Source organism: Heterodontus francisci, chromosome 26 (assembly GCF_036365525.1).
Source record: "Heterodontus francisci isolate sHetFra1 chromosome 26, sHetFra1.hap1, whole genome shotgun sequence".
Lineage (NCBI taxonomy): Eukaryota > Metazoa > Chordata > Chondrichthyes > Heterodontiformes > Heterodontidae > Heterodontus > Heterodontus francisci.
Window position 1 is genome coordinate 71,610,443 of NC_090396.1, and position 19,874 is coordinate 71,630,316.

General features: G+C 42.8%; 2 protein-coding genes across 12 annotated transcripts in view; one reads left to right on the forward strand and one right to left on the reverse strand.

The window, feature by feature from the left end:
• Positions 1–14,769, forward strand: part of exoc7 (exocyst complex component 7) — a 43,417-nt gene extending 28,648 nt beyond the window's left edge. For all 7 annotated transcript variants that reach the window (XM_068058564.1, XM_068058565.1, XM_068058566.1 and 4 more), the window contains 11 exons: positions 1,069–1,221; positions 1,950–2,048; positions 2,666–2,728; positions 3,229–3,295; positions 5,104–5,169; positions 7,977–8,097; positions 8,551–8,646; positions 10,742–10,805; positions 11,471–11,512; positions 12,267–12,400; positions 13,729–14,769. In XM_068058564.1, the coding sequence (XP_067914665.1) occupies positions 1,069–1,221; positions 1,950–2,048; positions 2,666–2,728; positions 3,229–3,295; positions 5,104–5,169; positions 7,977–8,097; positions 8,551–8,646; positions 10,742–10,805; positions 11,471–11,512; positions 12,267–12,400; positions 13,729–13,831 (1,008 nt within the window). In that variant the 3' untranslated portion in view covers positions 13,832–14,769. The remainder of the gene's footprint in view (positions 1–1,068; positions 1,222–1,949; positions 2,049–2,665; positions 2,729–3,228; positions 3,296–5,103; positions 5,170–7,976; positions 8,098–8,550; positions 8,647–10,741; positions 10,806–11,470; positions 11,513–12,266; positions 12,401–13,728) is intronic.
• Positions 14,523–19,874, reverse strand: part of wu:fj29h11 (uncharacterized) — a 161,848-nt gene continuing 156,496 nt past the window's right edge. For 4 of the 5 annotated variants that reach the window (XM_068058559.1, XM_068058558.1, XM_068058561.1 and 1 more), the window contains 3 exons: positions 18,805–18,903; positions 16,911–17,043; positions 14,523–15,401 (listed from right to left, as the gene is read on the reverse strand). In XM_068058559.1, coding sequence (XP_067914660.1) covers positions 14,816–15,401; positions 16,911–17,043; positions 18,805–18,903 — 818 coding nt within the window. In that variant the 3' untranslated portion in view covers positions 14,523–14,815. The remainder of the gene's footprint in view (positions 15,402–16,910; positions 17,044–18,804; positions 18,904–19,874) is intronic. The other variant, XM_068058560.1, reaches the window with a different exon arrangement.

Below are 19,874 nucleotides of genomic sequence, written 5' to 3' on the forward strand. Positions count from 1 at the left end.
CCTGGTCTTACTGTAACAGGGTTTTATTCTAAACGCTATGTTTTTAGCTCCCCCTTGGTGAATCATTGTTCACCACTTTCCAATTATAAGGCAAAGAAACCAGCACAAACAGGTTTTCTCAGGTTTGAAGAAGAAAGGTTGAAATTTATTAAACTTAAACTCTAATTCGGTTGACGCCTATGGATACACAATGTGCCCACGCTAGCCTGCATATGTGATACACACATGCAAATAGAGACAGAAAAGAGCAAAAGAAAAATAAAGTGGAAAGGTTTGAGGCAATATCTGAAGAGTTGTTATGGTTCTTCGAGCTCACTGTAGAGTCCATGATTGTAGGTAGATCTTGCTTTTCATTGGGGCCCAGTATTCTTCTTAAACCTTGTTCGCTTTAGGAGACTTTTCTGTCTTGTGTCTTCAGTGGATTCAGAGGCTTGTGAGAAAGAGATGGGAGCAGGCAGACAGGAGAGGCTGTGCTGAGCCAGCCAGGAGAGAACTTCTCAGTCCAGGAGCATTTTGTTTTCTGCCCAAACTGTTTGTACAAATTCAAAAAACTCAGGTTGCCCAGCAGGTTAGTCATGTGACTAGCTGGTTTGACCAAGTCAACCTGGAATGTGAGCTCCCCCACCTTCGATGTCTGTTAGTCTGTAAATTTTTTTCCCAGCCACAGCTGATCTGTTTAACGAGTCATTTCCTCACTCCAGCAACAGTTAAATCAATGTTCATGACAAAATTAATGTGCCTCATTCATGGCAGGTGGGGGGCCTAGCATGAGAGCTGTGAAGTACTTTGGGATGTCGTGAGTTTGTGAAAGGAGCTATAGAAATGCAAGTTCGTTCTTTCATTGAATCAACTTATAATTGGTCGCATCTTTTTACTATAGTTCCGTTAAAGTGTACCAGACCAGGCAATGGTTCTCAGTTAATGTTACTTCCATCAAATACAGAAGGATAATTCTGTCCTGTAAACAGATTTTCCAAAGTGACAGGATCTGACTGTATGTTAGTGAAGGATAAGGATTTTCATGTTGGATTTCAGCGTGTCACCAGTTTCTCTCTCTCCCTGTTACAGGAAGCACTGGATGGCCTTATGGTAGAAGGAGAGAGCATTGTCTCGTCAGCCCGACGTGCCATTATGCGGCACGATTACTCTGCTGTCTTAACTATATTCCCTATCCTTAAGCACCTCAAGCAGATGAAGCAAGACTTTGATCAGGTTCTGCAGGTGAGTGCAGCAATTTCATCCAAAGGCACGTTGTTGGGAGGACAGAGGCTTTAAGCCATAATGTGGGATTAGTGCCTGTTTACCAAGGTGGAGAATTCTTAAGTTTAGACATGCTGCTTGAGTAAGCATGGAGGTGAAATGGAAGCCTGGCAAAGAGGGTAAACTTGAGCCATGGCTGGGTTCTTCTCCACCACTATCACCTCCTGGGATGGAATTTGGAGGCTGAGCAGCCAGTTGTCAGCCAGTTCCTCCTGGCCCAAGTATGCTGCATGGCAAGATGATGATCTGCCAGGGGGTAGATTTGTGCACACAAGGTTTGCTGCTGTATTATGTCCGCCACCCCACCAATCGGGTGTTTGGCTGACCTTTGATAACCTCCGAACCACCACTGCCCCCCACACCTCTACTACAAAGATTGGAATCATTTGATGTAAGGAACGGTGGGCTCTGTCCTGACCCCCCACCCCAGCCCCTGGTACAGCAGCGCCCCAGTCAGGGTACCACTCTGCAGTGAATATCGTCTGATCAGGTGCCACCTTGTGCCCAGCAACCAGCCTCAAACTCGTGGATTGTTGGGCAGCCTAGGTGATGGCGACGCCAACCCACAATTGCATTTGCTGTCTTCCCTTTGGAAATGGGGGGGTTGGTGGTGTGGGTGGAAATGGGGCTGAAACCTTTTACAGACACGTGCTCCACCACACATTTTTGGTAATGCTTGTGTCATCTAGGGTACAGCCGCCGGCACCAAGAATAAGCTGCCAGTACTCATTACTTCCATGGAGACGACAGGAGCAAAAGCACTGGAAGAGTTTGCAGATAGTATTAAGGTAGGTGGTGAGTCAGTAATGTTTCACACTGTTCTTTTAAAGCAGTTTTTGCAGGCTGTCTGCAGAAAACCGCCTTCTGTGTTGTCAACCTTCAGCTAAAAATTGCTTACATTTTGTAATAATGTGTCCATGTCATGAGATGTCCTGTCTCTATAGCTTGCATTTAAGTGGTGGTTTAAGAAGCATTGTGATCTGTTTCTGGTCTTGTGGGTTGTGTAGAAAACATCAGGATGTGTGCTGGGCTTTAGACAGTGAAATTGATTTTCATACAGCCCCAAGCTCAAGGTCCTGTCAGAACTGATGACGTACATGTCAAGACTGGTATTGTGCATATTAGAGCATTTCTCAGAGTAAGACAGAATCACTCAAGTGTTATTACAAAGCCATTCACGATCGATAACTTTGTTGAAGCCAGGCTCGACCCCTCGTATTTTAACATCTTTATTTCTTACATTGTAGCTTCTTAATAAAACCTCTAGTTCGGAACAAAAACACCTTCTGGCTTTTGTTTAGAGACCGAACTTTAAACAAATTACTTGCCACCATTCTAAGTCGATTTTGCTATTCTAAGCAGGGGCATGGATTCCTTTTACTGATTCTTTTTCCTTCCTCCTCAGAATGACCCAGACAAAGAGTACAATATGCCCAAGGATGGAACTGTCCATGAACTGACCAGTAATGTACGTTGGCACGGCATTAAAAGTATTTGTATAGTCTTGTTATTTGTATAGTTTTTGTTGGTGTTTAGGGTACAGTCTAAAATGCATGTGACTTTGAGAAGTAGATATGATGGAACATTCTGTCCCATTGTTCAATTGGTAAAGACACTGTGTAATTGAGTTATACTGGTCAGCTAAATCTCCAGTCTGTGCTGGGTTAGATAATCTTGTGGTGGGGGTACCACAATTGTGAGCCAGAGTCCCCTGGGGGTAGAAAAAGGAAACCCAGCCTGCTTGGGTTCTCTCTGTTAATCGACATCCAGTGCCTCGTGCTTTAAGTAGATGGGATAGCTTACCCACACCCTCTGAATAGACCTGCAGATGAAGAATAGTCATGAGGAGCTGGAGGGCACCCTTGGCCCATGGAACCAAACCCCATTGTGAACCAGTGTTCAGGAGAGTGGGGCAGAGGGAGTGGAAGTTGTTTTTGAGGCAATAACAGCCACTGCATTCTTCTTCAGGCGATACTATTCCTTCAACAACTGCTGGATTTCCAGGATACAGCAAGTGCAATGTTGGCATCTCAGGGTGAGTGTGTTTACGGATACGAGTCGGTGGAATGAAAGGCGTGGGCCTTGCTATGATTTTTGTCTGCTGTGGCGTATTTCATCCTTCTACCTGTGCATTTGGATAAATAACTCTGGTTCAAGGCAATATCTTTCAGTCACCCACTGGCTGCTGTTGCTTCCCAAATGTGCGTTACGGTGGCAAGATTGGCATTGGGAGAGGTCACCGTGACCCACAGATCATCAAGACTTTCCCACACAACAACTGAACAGATCTCACCTTGGGGGGGAAAAAAAAAACTTGCTGATTTTAGATTTCAATTTTCTAAGAGCTGTGGCTCAGGTTTCAGTTGGGCTTGAAATTAAAATCATTGCAGATGTTAAAAACTTAGCCTCTCAAAAAGGCATTTAGTTTAGAAACTAATTAATACTCATCTTTTTATTGCCTTTGATTTTTCTTGCTTTTTACTTGAAGTATTGTACCCGCTCCCTAAACCCCCCCCCCCCCCGCTGTTGTACCTGCTAATTTCCCCTGCCTCTCCGCTGTTGTGCTTGCTCCCTAATTCTCCCCCCCCCACCCCGCCTCTCCACTGTTGTACCTGCTCCCTAACCACCAGTCCAGTTTAATTACTTTACTCTTTCTGAACTAATGGACTTCTAACCCTTTTCAATTTTGCACTTCTCTTTGCTCTGCTGTCATCTGTAGTTCTGGGGGACACTTACAATATTCCTTTAGATCCCAGAGGTGAGTTACTGGAATTCCAAGTCCGTCCATCCCTGGCATCTGTCCATCAGTTTATATTATTTCACTGGGATCAATGTTGTTTTAAACTGTGTCCATTACTTCCATTTTGTTAGCAGTGTTCTCTTTGAAAATTACCTGTCTCTATAAAGCTGGGGGACAGATTGGTGAGGACAATAGCTCAAGATTCGAGGGAAATCTAACGCGTAAATTGCTGAAAATTAGGGTTTTTGATTTTTATTTTGGGCAACTGCTTGTCTTTTTTACACTGTTACTGGGGGTTAATTATTGAATAATGCTTCCTAAAGGCCTGGTTGGCAGCTGCAAAGTGGAACATGATACGTTCATTCTGGAAGATCCCAGATTTGAATCCCGTCTGCTACAGTGTGCATCAATGTAAGATGTCAGCCTGGGCCTGGTTTTTACCCAGTGACCCTTCTGGGAAGTGTGTGTGTGGCAACATCTGGGGATGGTTATCAGTGACTGAAAATCACCCACGCACCCGGGAAAAGGGAGAATAGCCTAGTGACACTTAAGATCTCACAAATGAATGGCCACTTGGGTGAGATGACAGAAAATAATTGTCCATGGGCATCTATCCTGAGGGGTCCCATTCGTAGCAGGGTTGGGTGGGGTGGGGAGTGAAGTAAACGCGTAGGTACTATACATTACCATTTTAATAAGGTTTGCTGGAATTCTTTTATCTCTTCCGCTTGAAATCATTCCCTCTTGGCTATTTTAATCCTTGTACATTTTAAAATAAACCCGGTTGCTGCAGAATTGCACAATGGAACATTTTATGAAACCTCCTGATCACAGTTTGGAGGGAGCTGCGTAGACAGGGGGTTAAAACAGGAAGGAGAGCACTCCTCCTCTGCACACATGGACTGCCGATACATCTTGCAAAGCAGCCTGTGTCAAGAGTATTGCAGAAGATCTAAAACCTGGAATCAAGTTGTTCCTGTGTGCTCTCCTGTTGAGAGATGGTGCATGGGGAAGGAGGGGATAGTGGAGGAAGTACTGGGAGAGGTGTGTGGATAGTATGTATTCTGGTTTTATAATGGACACTGGAAATGGTTGACTTGCAGAGATTGGTTCCTCTACCAGTGCCTACAACCCTGATTTCAACAGGAGGCTCCTCAGTAACTACATCTGTGAGTATTGGTTTTACAGCAAGGTTGCACTGTGTTTTGCCCAAGTATTTGAAATGTTTAAAGTTGCCTGGTCAATAGTAAGATTGCACCAAAAGTTCAAGTCTCTTTAGAAGCAGTATAAGTGTGTTTAATTTTGTGTGTGCTTTAACACCAGGAAATGTTCCTGTTTTGCACCAGGATGCTTCCTCATTATTCTGATAAACGTGTCTGCCACACAATAACAGACACAAATCAATCTTTTTATAAGAGAAATAGATCCAGTCATTTAGTATTGGGTGCTTCTGACCTGCAGGCAGAAAATTCAAGCACTTTTTCCTGTCCAAACAATTAAATGTTGACTGATGCCTGTGTTTACATAACATGAGCTTATAGGAACAGAGGCCCACTTTTAGCAGTAGAAAATGCATTGTTCTGAACACAATGCAGCTGTCTGTAGAAAACTTCATCCCATCCAATTTACCTTGAGCAAGATTTGTCGCAACAAAAGAATTTCACATGAACACTTATCTGTTGGCTATTATCACAGCAGTGTTTCTGAGCATGAGATTCTGGCACCAGAGCTTGTGTGCATGTAAAATGAGAGTCTAATGTGTGTTATAAGGCGACAAATACATGAGCAGTTTATTACCTTCATGTGCAGTTTTTCATATTTAGAAATGGAACAATTGCTTTCAGAGTTCAGTAGCAGATTGGACACTGTATAATTTTACCAAGCCACAATGTTTACAAAGTGTGCAATTAGGGTTTGATTATGCAGGGAATGGAAAAATAGATTTTCTATCTAATCTCTGGCAACCTGGTTTTATTCATTAAAAAGCTGGATAAGTTTTTGTGCTCAGTTAGGGTGTTAATATTGTGATATTGCTCTTTTTACATATCCAGTATGAAGTGTTTTCCCTGCTCAGGTTGGGTGTAGAGTAGTTTGCTGTATTCTGCCCGAACACTGAGCCTTAACTAAAATAAAAACAAAGTGCTGGAAATACTCAGCAGGTCCGGCAGCATCTGTGGAGAGAGAAACCGAGTTAACGTTTCAGGTCAGTGACCTTTCATCAGAACTGGCAAAGGTTAGAAATGTAATAGGTTTTAAGCAAAAAAAAAAGCAGGCGTGGGAGAAAAGAGAACAAAAGGCAAGGTGTTGCTTGGACAGAGGGCTGGAGAGATTAACTGACAGAGGTCACAGGGCAAGATTGTGCTAATGGTGTGGTGAAAGACAAAGCATTAATGCAGAGAGGGTGTTGAATGACAGAATAATGAACAGCCCTAGGCAAAAGCACAAACATGAAAAAAACAGTGGGCAGGCACAATGATGAAATAAAATAGTCAAAATTAAAAATATAAAGGGGCCAGTCATGCTCTGAAACTATTGAACTCATTGTTCAGTCTGGAAGGCTGTAGTGTGCCTAATCGGTAAATGAGGTGCTGTTCCTTGAGCTTGCATTGATGTTCACTGGAACACTGCAGCAGACCCAGGACAGAGATGTGGGCATGAGACCTTAACTCAAGTTTGTGGAGAACTGCTCTATTACATTTACCATAATCTTTCCACTTCCCACATTACTTGCATGACTCTGGTATCCTATGAATCACATTAACAATGCAAAAGCTAGATGGGAAGCCTCCAATGAAGGTTCAAGAGGGATGTTAGCATGAGTGGGTGGGACATAAGTGCTTTTTATGTTTAATTAGTGCTGAACTCTGAGCTTTATATTGTGACTTTCCCCCACTATGTTGTGGGTTGAGACTGTGTCAGAGTTTGTTTCATCTCCTTGCTGGCCTGTTCAGTTTAGGATTTATATAGCACCATTTCACAACCTCAGGATGTCCCAAAGTGCTTTACAGCCTATCACTTATTTTTGAAGTGTATTCACTGTTGTAATATAGGAAACGGAGAGAGTCAGTTTGCATACGGCAAGCTCCCCAAGCAGCGTGATGATGACTAGATAATTTGTTTTTAGTGATTATGTTTGAGGGATAAATATTGGTCAGGACCCTAGGGGATAACTCCTGCTGTTACTCAAATAGTGCCATGGGATCTTATAGTCCAAATGAGAAGGCAGACGTGGCCTCAGTTTAATGTCTCATCTGAAAGGCAACACCTCTGACAGTGCAGCACTCCATCAGTTCTGCACTGGGAGTGGCAGCTAGAATATGTGCTCAAGTCTCTGGAGTGGGACTCGAACCCATGACCTTCAGACACAGGCAAGAAACCCCAAAGTTAGGTAGATGATGTGTCAATGCTAAGCTTTGTCCATGTTATACTGACTGATTTTGAGGCTTGGGATTTCATTGGAGATGTTTCCTGATCGCTGCCAAATTGTATTGGAAATGGTAACGTAAGAACAGGAAGAGGTCATTCAGTCCTTTGAGTTTGTTCTCCTGTTCTATCAGATCATGGCTGATCTATACCTCAACTCCATTCACCAACCTTTGCTCCATATCCCTTGATGCCCCTCCCCAAGCAACAACCTGTGGCTGTCAGTAATGAAAATCATATCTGATCCATAGGTGACCAGTGTACTGACCTGCTGGGATGTGTGTGCAGGGCAGTCTGGTGGGGACAGTGGTAGTCTGGCCCCCACTGTTAAAAATATCCTGCCAGCACTCCCCTGAACCCCACGTATACACCAGGCACTTGGGGTGAGTTACTGGTGAAACTGAACCATTGAGGGACAGTGCCAGTGAGAAGTTGTCGAGAGAATAAAGACCAGGCTCCTGTATATTGTATGTAGATGGTTGTTTTCAAAAGGAATTTATTTCTGCAGCTTTTTACTCTGTTCTTTTTAAAACTGTTCCCTCTCTTACTGTAGGCAAAATACTCGGTAACTTGCAACTGAACCTGCACAGCAAGGCTAAGGTTTATGAAGACACTGCTCTGGGTGCTGTCTTCCTTCTCAATAACTTTAATTACATCCTCAAATCCCTGGAGAAGTAAGTTTGTGATAATTGTGTTCTATGTCCTCAGGATGTCAAATATAAAACTGCATAAGTGAAACAAAAATGCTGATTCCAATGTTCCATTCTCGTTCCTTCTCTGTAGAATAGTTTTGTGAAATGTATCCCACTCTAGCTCAGTGAAAACCTGTAGCCAAGACCCACCATTTTGCGAGTGCTCATGACACACTCACCTGCCCAGGACTTGTTGTTTGGGCCCTCCTGCCCTGGACCACAGGCTATTGTCTGGGCTGTAATGTGTTGGACCAATTCTCTTTAAATGCCTGATGACAATACTGCTGTACCTTATAGTTTTTATATGTATTGGAGCTGCCCTTTACATTCTTACAGTGATGTAGTTAAAGTAACTAATGTAGTTTGTAGCTACGTGCTGTTAGTTACCAGTTGAAAGCTAGTTCAGCTCATTTCCAGTCTGTGATGTTTGTGCAGGTCTGAATTAATCCAACTTGTAGCAATAACTCAGAAGTACCCAGACAAGGCATACAAGGGACACATTGAAGAGCAGCTCCAGATTTATCAGCGCAGGTAACTCTCAGACTATTCTGTTGTATTTTGTTGTTGTCCTTCTACTCTCCAAAGACATTGACTTGTGCTGGGACAGTTCCAGACATCAACAGATCTCTGTCCCTTGCCAAAGTGATCCTGTTCTCCATTATATTTATCTGCTATTTGATTCTGGAGGCAACACAGCAAAGCTTGATTCTGTGCCCACAATTATAGGGATATGGTAGCATAGTGGTTATGTTACTGGAATAGTAATCCAGAGGCCTGGACTAATCTAGAGACTTGAGTTCTAATCCTATCAGGCCAGTGGGGAATTTAATTCTAGTTAATTCAATAAAAATCAGGAACAAAATGCTAAATTCAGTAATGGTGACAATATAACTATTGGTCGTCATAAAAACCCATCTGGTTCACTAATGTCCTTTAGGGAAGGAAGTCTGCCGTACTAACTCAGTTTGTCCTATATGTGAATCCAGACCCACAGCAATGTGGTTGAGTCTGAACTGCTCTCTGTAATGGTTTAGCAAGCCACTCCATTATATTGAAAAGGCAGCTCACCACCACCTTCTCGAGGGGCAATGAGGGATGGGTGATAAATGCTGATCATGCCACCAACGCCCACATCCTGACAGTGAGTTATAAAAGGAGAAAAGAACTTATTAGATGTTTCTCCAAACAGCTGAGCTACTTAAGGGAATGAGCAGCTGAGCCAGCTAGATCCTGAAAGTCCCAGGCTCGAGGGAAAATCCAGTTCAGTTTTTGTGCCTGCTGTAGTTAAAGCAGCTGCTGATCAGGCTATTTTTCAAGGTCCCAGAAGGCACCTGTGGGCTAGTACTGGTCACGTCATTCCAGTGAATATGCTGAAAGTACACCTGTGTCTGGTGAGGTGAACAGGATCAGCTCATCTGCTGAAACCCTCATCCATGCCTTTTGCTGCTTCTAGACTCGACAATTCCAGAGCTGTCCTGGTCTTCCATTGCCTCAATTTTTGAAATTCTCAGCCTTGTTTTCAAATCCTTCCATGGCCTTGTCTCTCCCTATCTCTGTAACCTCCTCCAGCCTTATAACCCTGCAAGTTCTCTTGCGCTCTTCCTGTTTTGGCATCTTGCACACCCTAGATTTTAATCATTGCACCATTGGTGGCTGACTTCAGCTGCCTAGCCCCTAAGCTCTAGAATTCCCTCCCTAAATCTCTCTGCCTTTCAGTCACTCCTTTAAAACCTACAACTTTGTCTGGCACGATGGTTGAATGGCCTCTTTTTGTACTGTATCAATTTATGAATGTTTCTGTGAAGTGCATTGGGATGTTTTACTATATTAAAGGCAGTAGAAATACCAACGGTATTTTCCACTGACAGGATGCTGCCGTCAAGCCAAAAAGACATTCTGCAGGCTGTGTCCCCCAACGACTGGGAGATCGTATCAAACAGCACTTCCCTTCAGTTGCTCGCAATAGGCGGAGTACTGCGTGTACTCAATCAGCTGCCAAAATGCAACACAATGCCTAACATTAGATGTGATTGGACAGCACTTGCCAAACAACCTTGAGTGTGCTAAGAATTACACTAAACAATTTAAGATCATCAGTCGGGCTCTCTTAAACTTGCTAGAAGCTACATATATTCATACACAGGGATCTGTCCTCTGCAGCCAAAAGGAACATGTCCAGGCATTCTGCCTTTTTTGAATTAAAGTGTGGGGGACAATAGTTCCCTGGTGCAATCTCCATGGCCATGCCCAACCAATCAGGACCCTTTTCTCCTACAGCGTAAATTGTTGATCCCTTTGAAATTGGCATTCTTGCGTCTGTCCTGATGAGTGCAAGATGAAAGCTCTTTCAGCAATAAAGACCTTATATAAATGCAATTTGTTGCTGTTGGCTGTGATTGCCCTTCACAATCGATAGGCTGCTGACATCCACTCTTCCTTGGAGGCCACTTTAGGGGAGGAAGGAGCCTGGGCAGCTAGAACCACACTCTCGCGAAGGGTCAGCATCTGCAGGAGCAGTAATCTGGTGCAGGAGCATCCCCTTTGTCTTTTTTGTGAAAGTTTGGGAGAATGGGCTCCGATGTACAGCAAAGATTTACCTGTTTAACATGTAACCCTATTTTTACAGTTGGTTAAAGGTTACAACGCCCATTACTGAGGGTAACATGCCTGCCTTCCAGTCAGGAACAAAAGTAAGTTCCTTTAATTTTTGTTAAAGGGGTTTAAAATTCTTGTCTTGCCACCTTTGCTGAGTTTACCACCTACTGTAGTCTCCTCCCAAGCTCTTTCTTCCCTCCACTCCTGACTTTCATGACTGTCTTGGGGTGCAGATCCACAAGTGCTTCACACCCTCTGGTACCTCACCCACGTGACTGTAACTCAAATGATGGTTGGTGAGTCTGCCCTGTAACGTGATCCTGTCCTCAACTGATCACCACAGCAGCTGGGACTGGGACACCAGGCAGCAATAAGATATGGGAACTTTGGCTGACTTTTTTTTTTAAGCTCAGGAGACATTGCTGATTGTAGCAATTCCAACAGTTGCTGCAGCTGAACATAGGAACAGAAGAAGGCCATTCAGCTCCTTGAGCCTGTTCCACCATTCTATTAGATCCGTGGTTCATCTGTATCTTAACTGGTTTTACTCACTTTGGTTTTGTAACCCTTAATACATTGTGATAACTAACTCTGCACGTACCAAGGGCTGAACCTGGGACTTCCTGGTCTGCGGGGCAAGTAATCCATTTGAATCCTGCCTGATTTAGATCATAGTGAACAGCAGTTTCTTTTTACCAGTAATCTATGTAAACATGGTCTCCACAGTGATTTACTGGAGTAATCTGTTTTACTTTTCCAGTTAAAAGATAAGGAAAGGCAGGCAATTAAAGATCGATTTAAGGTAAGGGGGAATTGATGTGTAATAATTTTTTTTTTGTGATATCTTCCTAAACTCCTGTGGCTTACTACCTCCCCCCACTTCCGTATGCTTACAGGCACCTGTAATAACTTCACCCTCTTTTGTGAAGTGCCTGCGGGTGTTTCATTTTGTTAACCGTGCTGTAAAAGTACAAGTTATTGCAACAAATTTTGGGCCTTCCCCTGGACAAGGCAACGAGGCTCTGACACACTGTCCCATCCCTCCCCAGCTTTGTTCTGCTGCTGTAACTGCCCCTCTCTTTACAAAATAGCCTTTATTTTAAACCTGTCCTGACTTGAGAAGTTCAAATCAAAAGGACAGTGCCAGTGCTTACAGGGCAGACTTCAGGAAGGCATCTGCAGTGACAGCTGCTGCCTACCTGTTGAGCAGTGTTTAGAGCAGCTTTGAGATGCATGCTTAATGTCGACAGGCAGCTTATCTCTGTTTAATATCTTTTAACATACAAAATAACTAAGAGCACAAACACTGAATAAAAGCATTACAAAAAATCACAGGAAATAATTGTGAACAGAACTGACTGGAGGTGTGGGTGGCTGCAGTGAGCACAGCATCCCCTTTGGACTAGAGTGAATTGTGCTTTGGCTGAGATATGGGTTGGCCCACAGATTCAGCACTGTGTGTTACTGGACAGGCCTGAACTCACTTTCTTGTGGCCAGGGCTTTGCTATTGGAAAGCATTAATTTATTTGAAATAAGACTAGTTTATTTTTCTAAGGCATTTAATGATGGACTAGAAGAACTGTGCAAAATCCAGAAATCCTGGGCCATCCCAGACAAGGAACAAAGGGATAAAATCAGGCGTTCACAGAAGGAAAATGTAACTGTGGCCTATCGAGTCTTCTGGCAGAGGTAAGAGTTGGTCATTGTGTGCAAGAAACAGGTGCAAAATAATCAGTTCCTGTGCCGGGTAGCAATGAATACAGGAAACCAGGCCAGGGAGGAGTGTGTGTGTGCCCTGTCTGCGTGGACATGAGTCCAAAACACTATTCCAAAGAGGAGCACTGGAATTCTCCCTGCTATCGCTCAACCAATCTTTTTCTTTGGCCTCCTTGTCTCGAGACAATGGGTAAGTGCCTGGAGTGGCTACAAAGGCCAATTGTAGAGTGACAGGCTCTTCCACAGGCACTACAGATCAAATTGGTTGGTGGGGCTGTTACACAGTTGACTCTCCCCTTGCGCTTCTGTCTTTTTTCCTGCCAACTGCTAAGTCTCTTTGACTCACCACACTTTAGCCTGCCTTTATGGCTGCCCGCCACCTGTGGCGATCACTGGCAACTGACTCCCACGACTTGTGATCAATGTCACAGGACTTCATGTCGCGTTTGCAGATGTCTTTTAAACTGGAGACATGGACGGCCAGTGGGTCTGATACCAGTGACGAGCTCACTGTACAATGTGTCTTTGGGGATCCTGCCATCTTCCATGCGGCTCACATGGCCAAGCCATCTCAAGCGCCGCTGGCTCAGGGTGTATATGCTGGGGATGTTGGCCGCCTCGAGGACTTGTGTGTTGGAGATACGGGCCTGCCACCTGATGCCAAAGAATCTCCAGAGGCAGCGAAGATGGAATGAATTGAGACGTCGCTTTTGGCTGACATACATTATCCAGGCCTTGCTGCTGTAGAGCAAGGTACTGAGGACACGGGCTTGATACGCTCGGACTTTTGTGTTCCGTGTCAGTGTGCCATTTTCCCACACTCTCTTGGCCAGTCTGGACATAAAAGTGGAAGCCTTTCCCATGCGCTTGATACCAACCAATATCACATTGCTGTTTGCAAATTGTCTGCTACAATTCCTATGACAGTGACACCACTTCAAAGGTACTTCAGTGCTTTGAGTTGGCCAGAGGTCATGAAAGATGCTATTTAACAGCACGTTGTTTCTGCTGGATTCTCCTGTATTGGGTGCATGTGTGATCCAGTATTCCCAGGAAAATCTACCTGAGTGTTTAACTCCTTTTATGGGATTCTGTCTGCAGGTAAGACCTAGAAACAGAAATCTTGGATCAACAGCTTGGGAATAACTTTGGGTAGAGTGTGTGTGAGACACACACAAATGCTGACATGAAGTTCACAGAAATAAAACTCAATGGGCAATGACTCCAGATTGATGGTACAGTTTTCTGTGTAAGCTTCTCTTCACTGCTGTATTAACAATTGTATTCATTAACTTCTGCAGGTATTCAAATGTTCCCTTTACCAAGAATACTGAAAAATATATAAAATATAGAGTGGAACAGGTTGAAGAAATGATTGAGAAGCTCTTTGATACTTCAGCATGAAATCTGTACATTGTTTTTTTCTGCCATATCCATAAGTTGTATTAAAAGTATGAAACACTAGTTTGTAGATGTGTTGAGTAGTAATTTCTCATTTGATTAATGAACAGTTCTGAACCTGCACTCAGTTGCTTGTTCTAGTAGCTCCAATTTTCTCAGTGAAATTATAGTCCAGGTAGTCTGAGCTTAAGATGGGTATTTATAAATGTTCATTATCCCTATAAGCCTTGTGTTGAAAGCCAGAAAATGAGTTCAGATCTCACTGTGGATAGTGAGAATTTGTTTTTATTTCACTTTTCCAGATTAAAAAAAAACCTGAAAGTGTGGGCAATACTCGTCAGGAAGCAACTGTAGAGAGAAAGTTTAAGGTTTCAGCTCAGAACTAATAGGTCATTGACCTGAAACCTTAACGTGGTTTCTCACTCTACAGCTTCTGCCTGAGCTGAGGATTTCCAGCAGCTTCAGTATTGCTTTTTAAAAAAAAATGTAAATAAATAGAAGTGACCCTGAGCCTATACAATTGTCAAACACCTACTGTCCTTACCTAGTCTCAGTAATAAAACTGCCCTCTGAAGTAGCTGAGCATGATTCTCTCTTACTAGCATCTTGGGGCAATGAGATTGGGCAGTAAATGCTAGTGATTGCCCCAGCTGCAGAATTAATTTTAAAATATATAAAATTAAGACAAACTAAATTTGTAGACACATTGATTTTAGTAATTACAACAAATCAGTTTGGTTGCTTGATTGCAGAGTTGCAGGATAAGACTGAATAAAATGTTTTTAAAAAATCATGTACCAAACAAGGTTTCCACTGAACAGGAAGCTGATTAAACATTTTTTGAATATATACCCACAATGAAAATGTGCAAAACATTATTAAAAAGGACTTAATCCTCCCAACTCCCTCTTGTCAATTATTGCTCATTTACATAATACATACATAATAAAAATCTAACAATGGACATCTATAAAATCAGTGCGGAACTTAAACAAACAGGAACAATTCGAGTTGTTTTTCGTGTAGACACTGTGCCAAGTTCTTGATTCGACACAGCTGAACATGCTGAGAGTCTCCTGCCTTATATACTCTGTACAGATGGTAACGATCTCTGACCTGTAAGGCCAGGTCCACTTCTTGAGCTGAGAGCTGCACAAAGTTCTTCTCAGCTTTGATTGTTGATTTAACTTCGATGAAAGTTTCCACCTGTTTGTCAGTGACGGAGGTGAACGTGACCTTGAAGTCGTAGGGCAGACCACTCTCCCCGTTCTCGTTTGCCCACATCACGTCCCTCGGTTTGTGCTCACTGTCGCTCTCCTTCCAGTGCATCAGGAAGGCGTAGACCAGGCGCTCCCCCCATTCTCCAATGGCACAATTCTCAGTCTTGTCCTCGCTGAAGATGACTTCCTGTGGCTTTTCCACCATGCTGTGTATTGGGAGCTCCTCCAACACTTCCTCATGCGGCTGCTCTTTTGTCCACACTGGGGTGTCTAGGGGAACGGCTCGTCGGGAAGTGTTTGCAGCAGCTCCATTGAAGTAGTTGCTCTTGGTCACTGATACCCCTGATTGCTGGCTGCTCAGCACACAGAGAAAATAATAATTGTAAAACACAAGACTCATCCCTGGTCCTACCTCCTGCACACACTTTATTCTAACGAGGTTAAAATGGCCTTTCTCTTAACACATTTGTGGTGCTGAGTAGAGAATGGATAGAAAGGGGATAAATTCTCCAGGAAATTATACTAATCAAATTAAATCATACCAAAGCTTTCCATTACTCAAATAAAAACAAAATGCTAGAAACACTCCACAGATGCTGCCAGACCTGTTGAGTATTCAATGGGGGTACTGCCCATGGGTGCCTGACATGTTCTGCTATTCTACTCTGGTGGCTCTCCTCTATGATGAGCCTTGACAGCAGGTATTATCAAACTATTCATCTGCAGATTAAGCTTAATCATATCTTCCCCGACACTCAAAACACCCACTGCGGTAAAATATGGATGACTGTTGAGCTGATTGTAGCAACAACTGTAGTGCTGGTTGACATTATCTAACAGATCAAGATAGGAACCCAAAACCTTTCTGGGACCCTCCATCTCTCATGGCCAACTGACCAGATGAAATTTTGTTTTGCTCATTTATTGTAATATTGCTTTTCTACCTGCAGCTGTAATCAAGGGGCTATGAAGGGTTTAGCTAAGGGGAAATAGGGAGAAACTATTTCCACTGGCAGGAGGGTCAGTTACCACAGGACACAGATTTAAGGTAACTGGCAAAGGGACCAAAGAGGCCATGAGAATTTTTAGTATAAAATTCATAGAAGGGTTGACAGGGTAGATGTTGCGAGGTTCTTTCTTCTGACTGGAGAGCCTAGAACTAGGAGTTATCTCAGAATGAGGGTCGATCATTTAGGACTGAGATGAGGAGGAATATCTGCACTGAGGGTTGTGAATGTTTGCCATTCTCTCCCCCAGAGGGCTGTGGATGCTCAGTCATTGAGTATTTTTAAAACTTAGATTTTTGGGCACTAAGAGAATCAAGGAATGTGGGGAGAACAGGAAAGTGGAGTTGATATAGAAATTCAACCACAATCTTGTTGAATGTCAATGCAGGCTCAAAGGGCTGTATGGCCAATTTCTGCTCCTATTTCTTGTGTTCTTAACACCAAGTTTAATCTGGATGGACTGCTTGAAAGAGCGGTGGAAGCAGATTCAATAACTTTCAAAAGGGAATTGGATAAATACTTGAAGGGGAAAATTTTGCAGGGTTATGGGGAAGAGCAGGTGAGTGGGACTAATTGCATAGCTCTTTCAAAGAGCCGGCACAGGCATGATGGGCTGAATGGCCTCCTTCTGTACTGTAAGAGTCTATGATCAAGAGACCAGTTCCTGGGTTTCTGCCCATTGCACCCGTAGCTTCTGACAGCATACCTGGGAGACAGAGCATTCCTCTTTGTAGATCAAACCCTCCCAATATAATCAAGATCAAATAATCTACATGGACAGTTAGTGGGCACAAATCCTCATCCTACTGAACTGTGGCAGCTCTATTTCCCTGACTTTGACTCGTGGTGTCATACCTTGTATGGTCACTTGCAGAAACAGGGGGATGGTCCTGGGTTTGGTTTGCAGTAATGGGCTGTGGGCAAACTGGTTCAAGCTGATTTGAAGCCATCTTCTGCTCTGAAGTTGCCGATGGCTCAACATGTACTGCTGAGGATAAATTGAACATGTGAATACATTTCAAACATCTGAAACTTACACTCTCATGGCTGAGATAATTTTAAAGACCATAAGAGGCAGATATTCTTTTCTAACGCAAGCGTTTAGCAGAGTGGAAGCTCTCATTCCAAATATGGGACCAACAGCTGACAATCTTCTACCCATTAAAATGAATGGGTGGGAAATCCAGGTAATTTGTCCCTGAGCTTGTGATGAGAGCTTCCAACCTTGGCCAGCTCACCAAGAGGAAATTCTGTCTTACCTCATTCTGCAGCTCATTCCGTCAACAATCTCCTGACGTGCTTATTTACTAGCAAAGCATTAGAAAGCTGCAATTTATAACTATAGTTGTGCCATGACCCTTCAGGTTAGACTGCACAGTATTTGTCTTCCCCTCGCCCAGTTTTGTCAGTCACTTTTGTTTATTGTTCCTTAATGGTCTTTCTACAACTTTAGAAAGTAACTGCAAGGACTGCGTACACTGGGTTTCCTTCACGTTTTCCTCTATTTCCAACAGGAGCACTGACAGATAATTCACCAAAGGATATACTGAAGGGGGTTAGATGAAATAGCGTGGGTGGAGGCTTCTGTGGCACAGACCTGTTGAACAAATGGCCTGTTTCTTAGCTGTAAACACTATATAAGATTAACTACGTAATGCTGGAAGTTGCAGAATTCCCCCCCATTGCCCAAACAAAACATGGGTTCACAGTCTTGAATTTTCCTACCACCACATAGATTCCCTTATCTCCACTATTCAAAGCAGAGTTCAGACACTTCCTTAATTGGGGAGAGGGAGGGAGCTGCCCATAGTTGGGGTGTCCCAGTACAGGCAGATGCCTGGGAGAAGGTCACCTGCCACCAGCATTGTTTTAGTTAGAGGAATAGAATCAGCCTTATATCTGAGCCTTATTTTATTCATAGCCCTTGGAAGAAATTTATTCCTAGGGGAAAAAAATTCAGTCACATATCTGGTTTCCGCTTTCTATATTTTCAGTCTAGTTTTCCCAAATTTCATTCAAAATTTATGGTTCCAGAAATATCCTAATTATTGTTTCATATCCCAAGCAGCTTAAGAGCCACAGCAAGTAATTAACTGGGACTGATGTCTGCTTTGTTTTCTGAATGTCTTCTCCAAAGTTGCAAACAGATGAGTGTCGTTTTAGTTTTAGAAATAATTTTCATTTTTAGTCCGATCTCTCCTGAATTTCTATATTAACTTAGAACTAAATTTGTTAGCGTTTTCATTTAGCAATGAAAATATAATGGAGCAGATTTTATGAATGTGCTCCAGGCACGGAGACATGCTCATTGGCATTATGTATCGCAAATCAGGGATTTGTTATGTGCCATATCCAGACACACAAGTGATGTTCCACACTAGAAACAAACATTCAGTAAAATGACTATTTTTCGATTTAAACTGACTAAATGACAGGGAGTTCTCCCAGTGTCCCGGACAATATTTATCTCTCAATCAACATCACTAAAGCAGATTATCTGGTCATTATCACATTACCGTTTATGTGGGAGCTTGCTGTGCACAAATTGGCTGTTGTGTTTCCTACATTAAAACAGCGACTGCACTTCAAAACTACTTAAGTGTCTGTAAAGCACTTTAAAAGGTGCTATATCAATGCAAATTCTTTATTTCCTCATTTTACTTGATGGAAACAATACTGTCTTTGACACCAAGATATGGAGGAGAATGAAGAGAAAATACTAGTTTCTGATCTTAAACTGTTTCTTTACCTGCGACTGAAGGCCGGCCCTGACTGTTCTGCCGTTCCAGATACGGAGTAGGTTCCCCACTGGCCTTGGTGCCGGTGCTCAGGGTTCTATGTTTGTCATCTAGATAAAAGGAAAAACTTTCTTTACTAACAAGAATCACCACCAATGTTCAAGAAAATCCAGAAAATAACAAAAAAAAAAAATTAACAGCTGGTTACACGGAAACACACTCGCAATGGCTAGCATACAAAGGATGACCTTGGATATTGGAACTACTCACTACAGGGTTTAATTTTCCCCATCAAACTCCATCCCAGTTAGATATTAATTTAGAGGAATTAAGAAGTGTGGGGAACATCTAATGGAATTTCAAGTTAAGTTTGGCTTACATTACAACAGTGACTATACTTCAGAAGTATCTATTGGCTGCGAAGTGCTTTGGGACTTTGAGGTCGGATAAGGCGCTACATCAATGCAAGTCTTTCTTCTTGGACATCCCATTGAAAGGTTAGAAAGAACAAAGCTGCATTATATTGCACACAATCACATTCACAGGATATGCCAAAGCACCTCACATCCAATGAAAATCCTTTGTGGTCACTGTTGCTATGTAGACAAAGACTAGTTTAGAATAATATTACACTTCTAAGCAACTGTTGTAAATTTTAAAAAAGACTTTATTTTCAAGATGCATCCATCAGATCAATCAGAAATAACAGTTTAGAAAGTATGTGTTTTGAATGCACACCGAGTTACCTATGTTGGGGGTGTTCAGAGACACAGAGCAGAATGATTAACTGTAAACACTGTGGGCTGAAAAGTTGGAGAGAATATTTGCTAAGTTAGCGCACTCAAACTCTTCTGGATCTTCGCAGTTCCACAGCAGTATATTGTACAGGTCTCGTTACTTAAAGTAATGATGTGGTTTAAGGGGCAGAAACTCTGCTGCAGTTTAGTGACATTATGGAACAGACATATGGATTCATATGTGGGTCAGTTCTGGTTTCTAACTGCTTCTCTAAGGGGAAACAGTGAAGCAACATCAACTTGCATTTATATAACATCCTAAGGCATTTCCTAGAGAGTTAGCG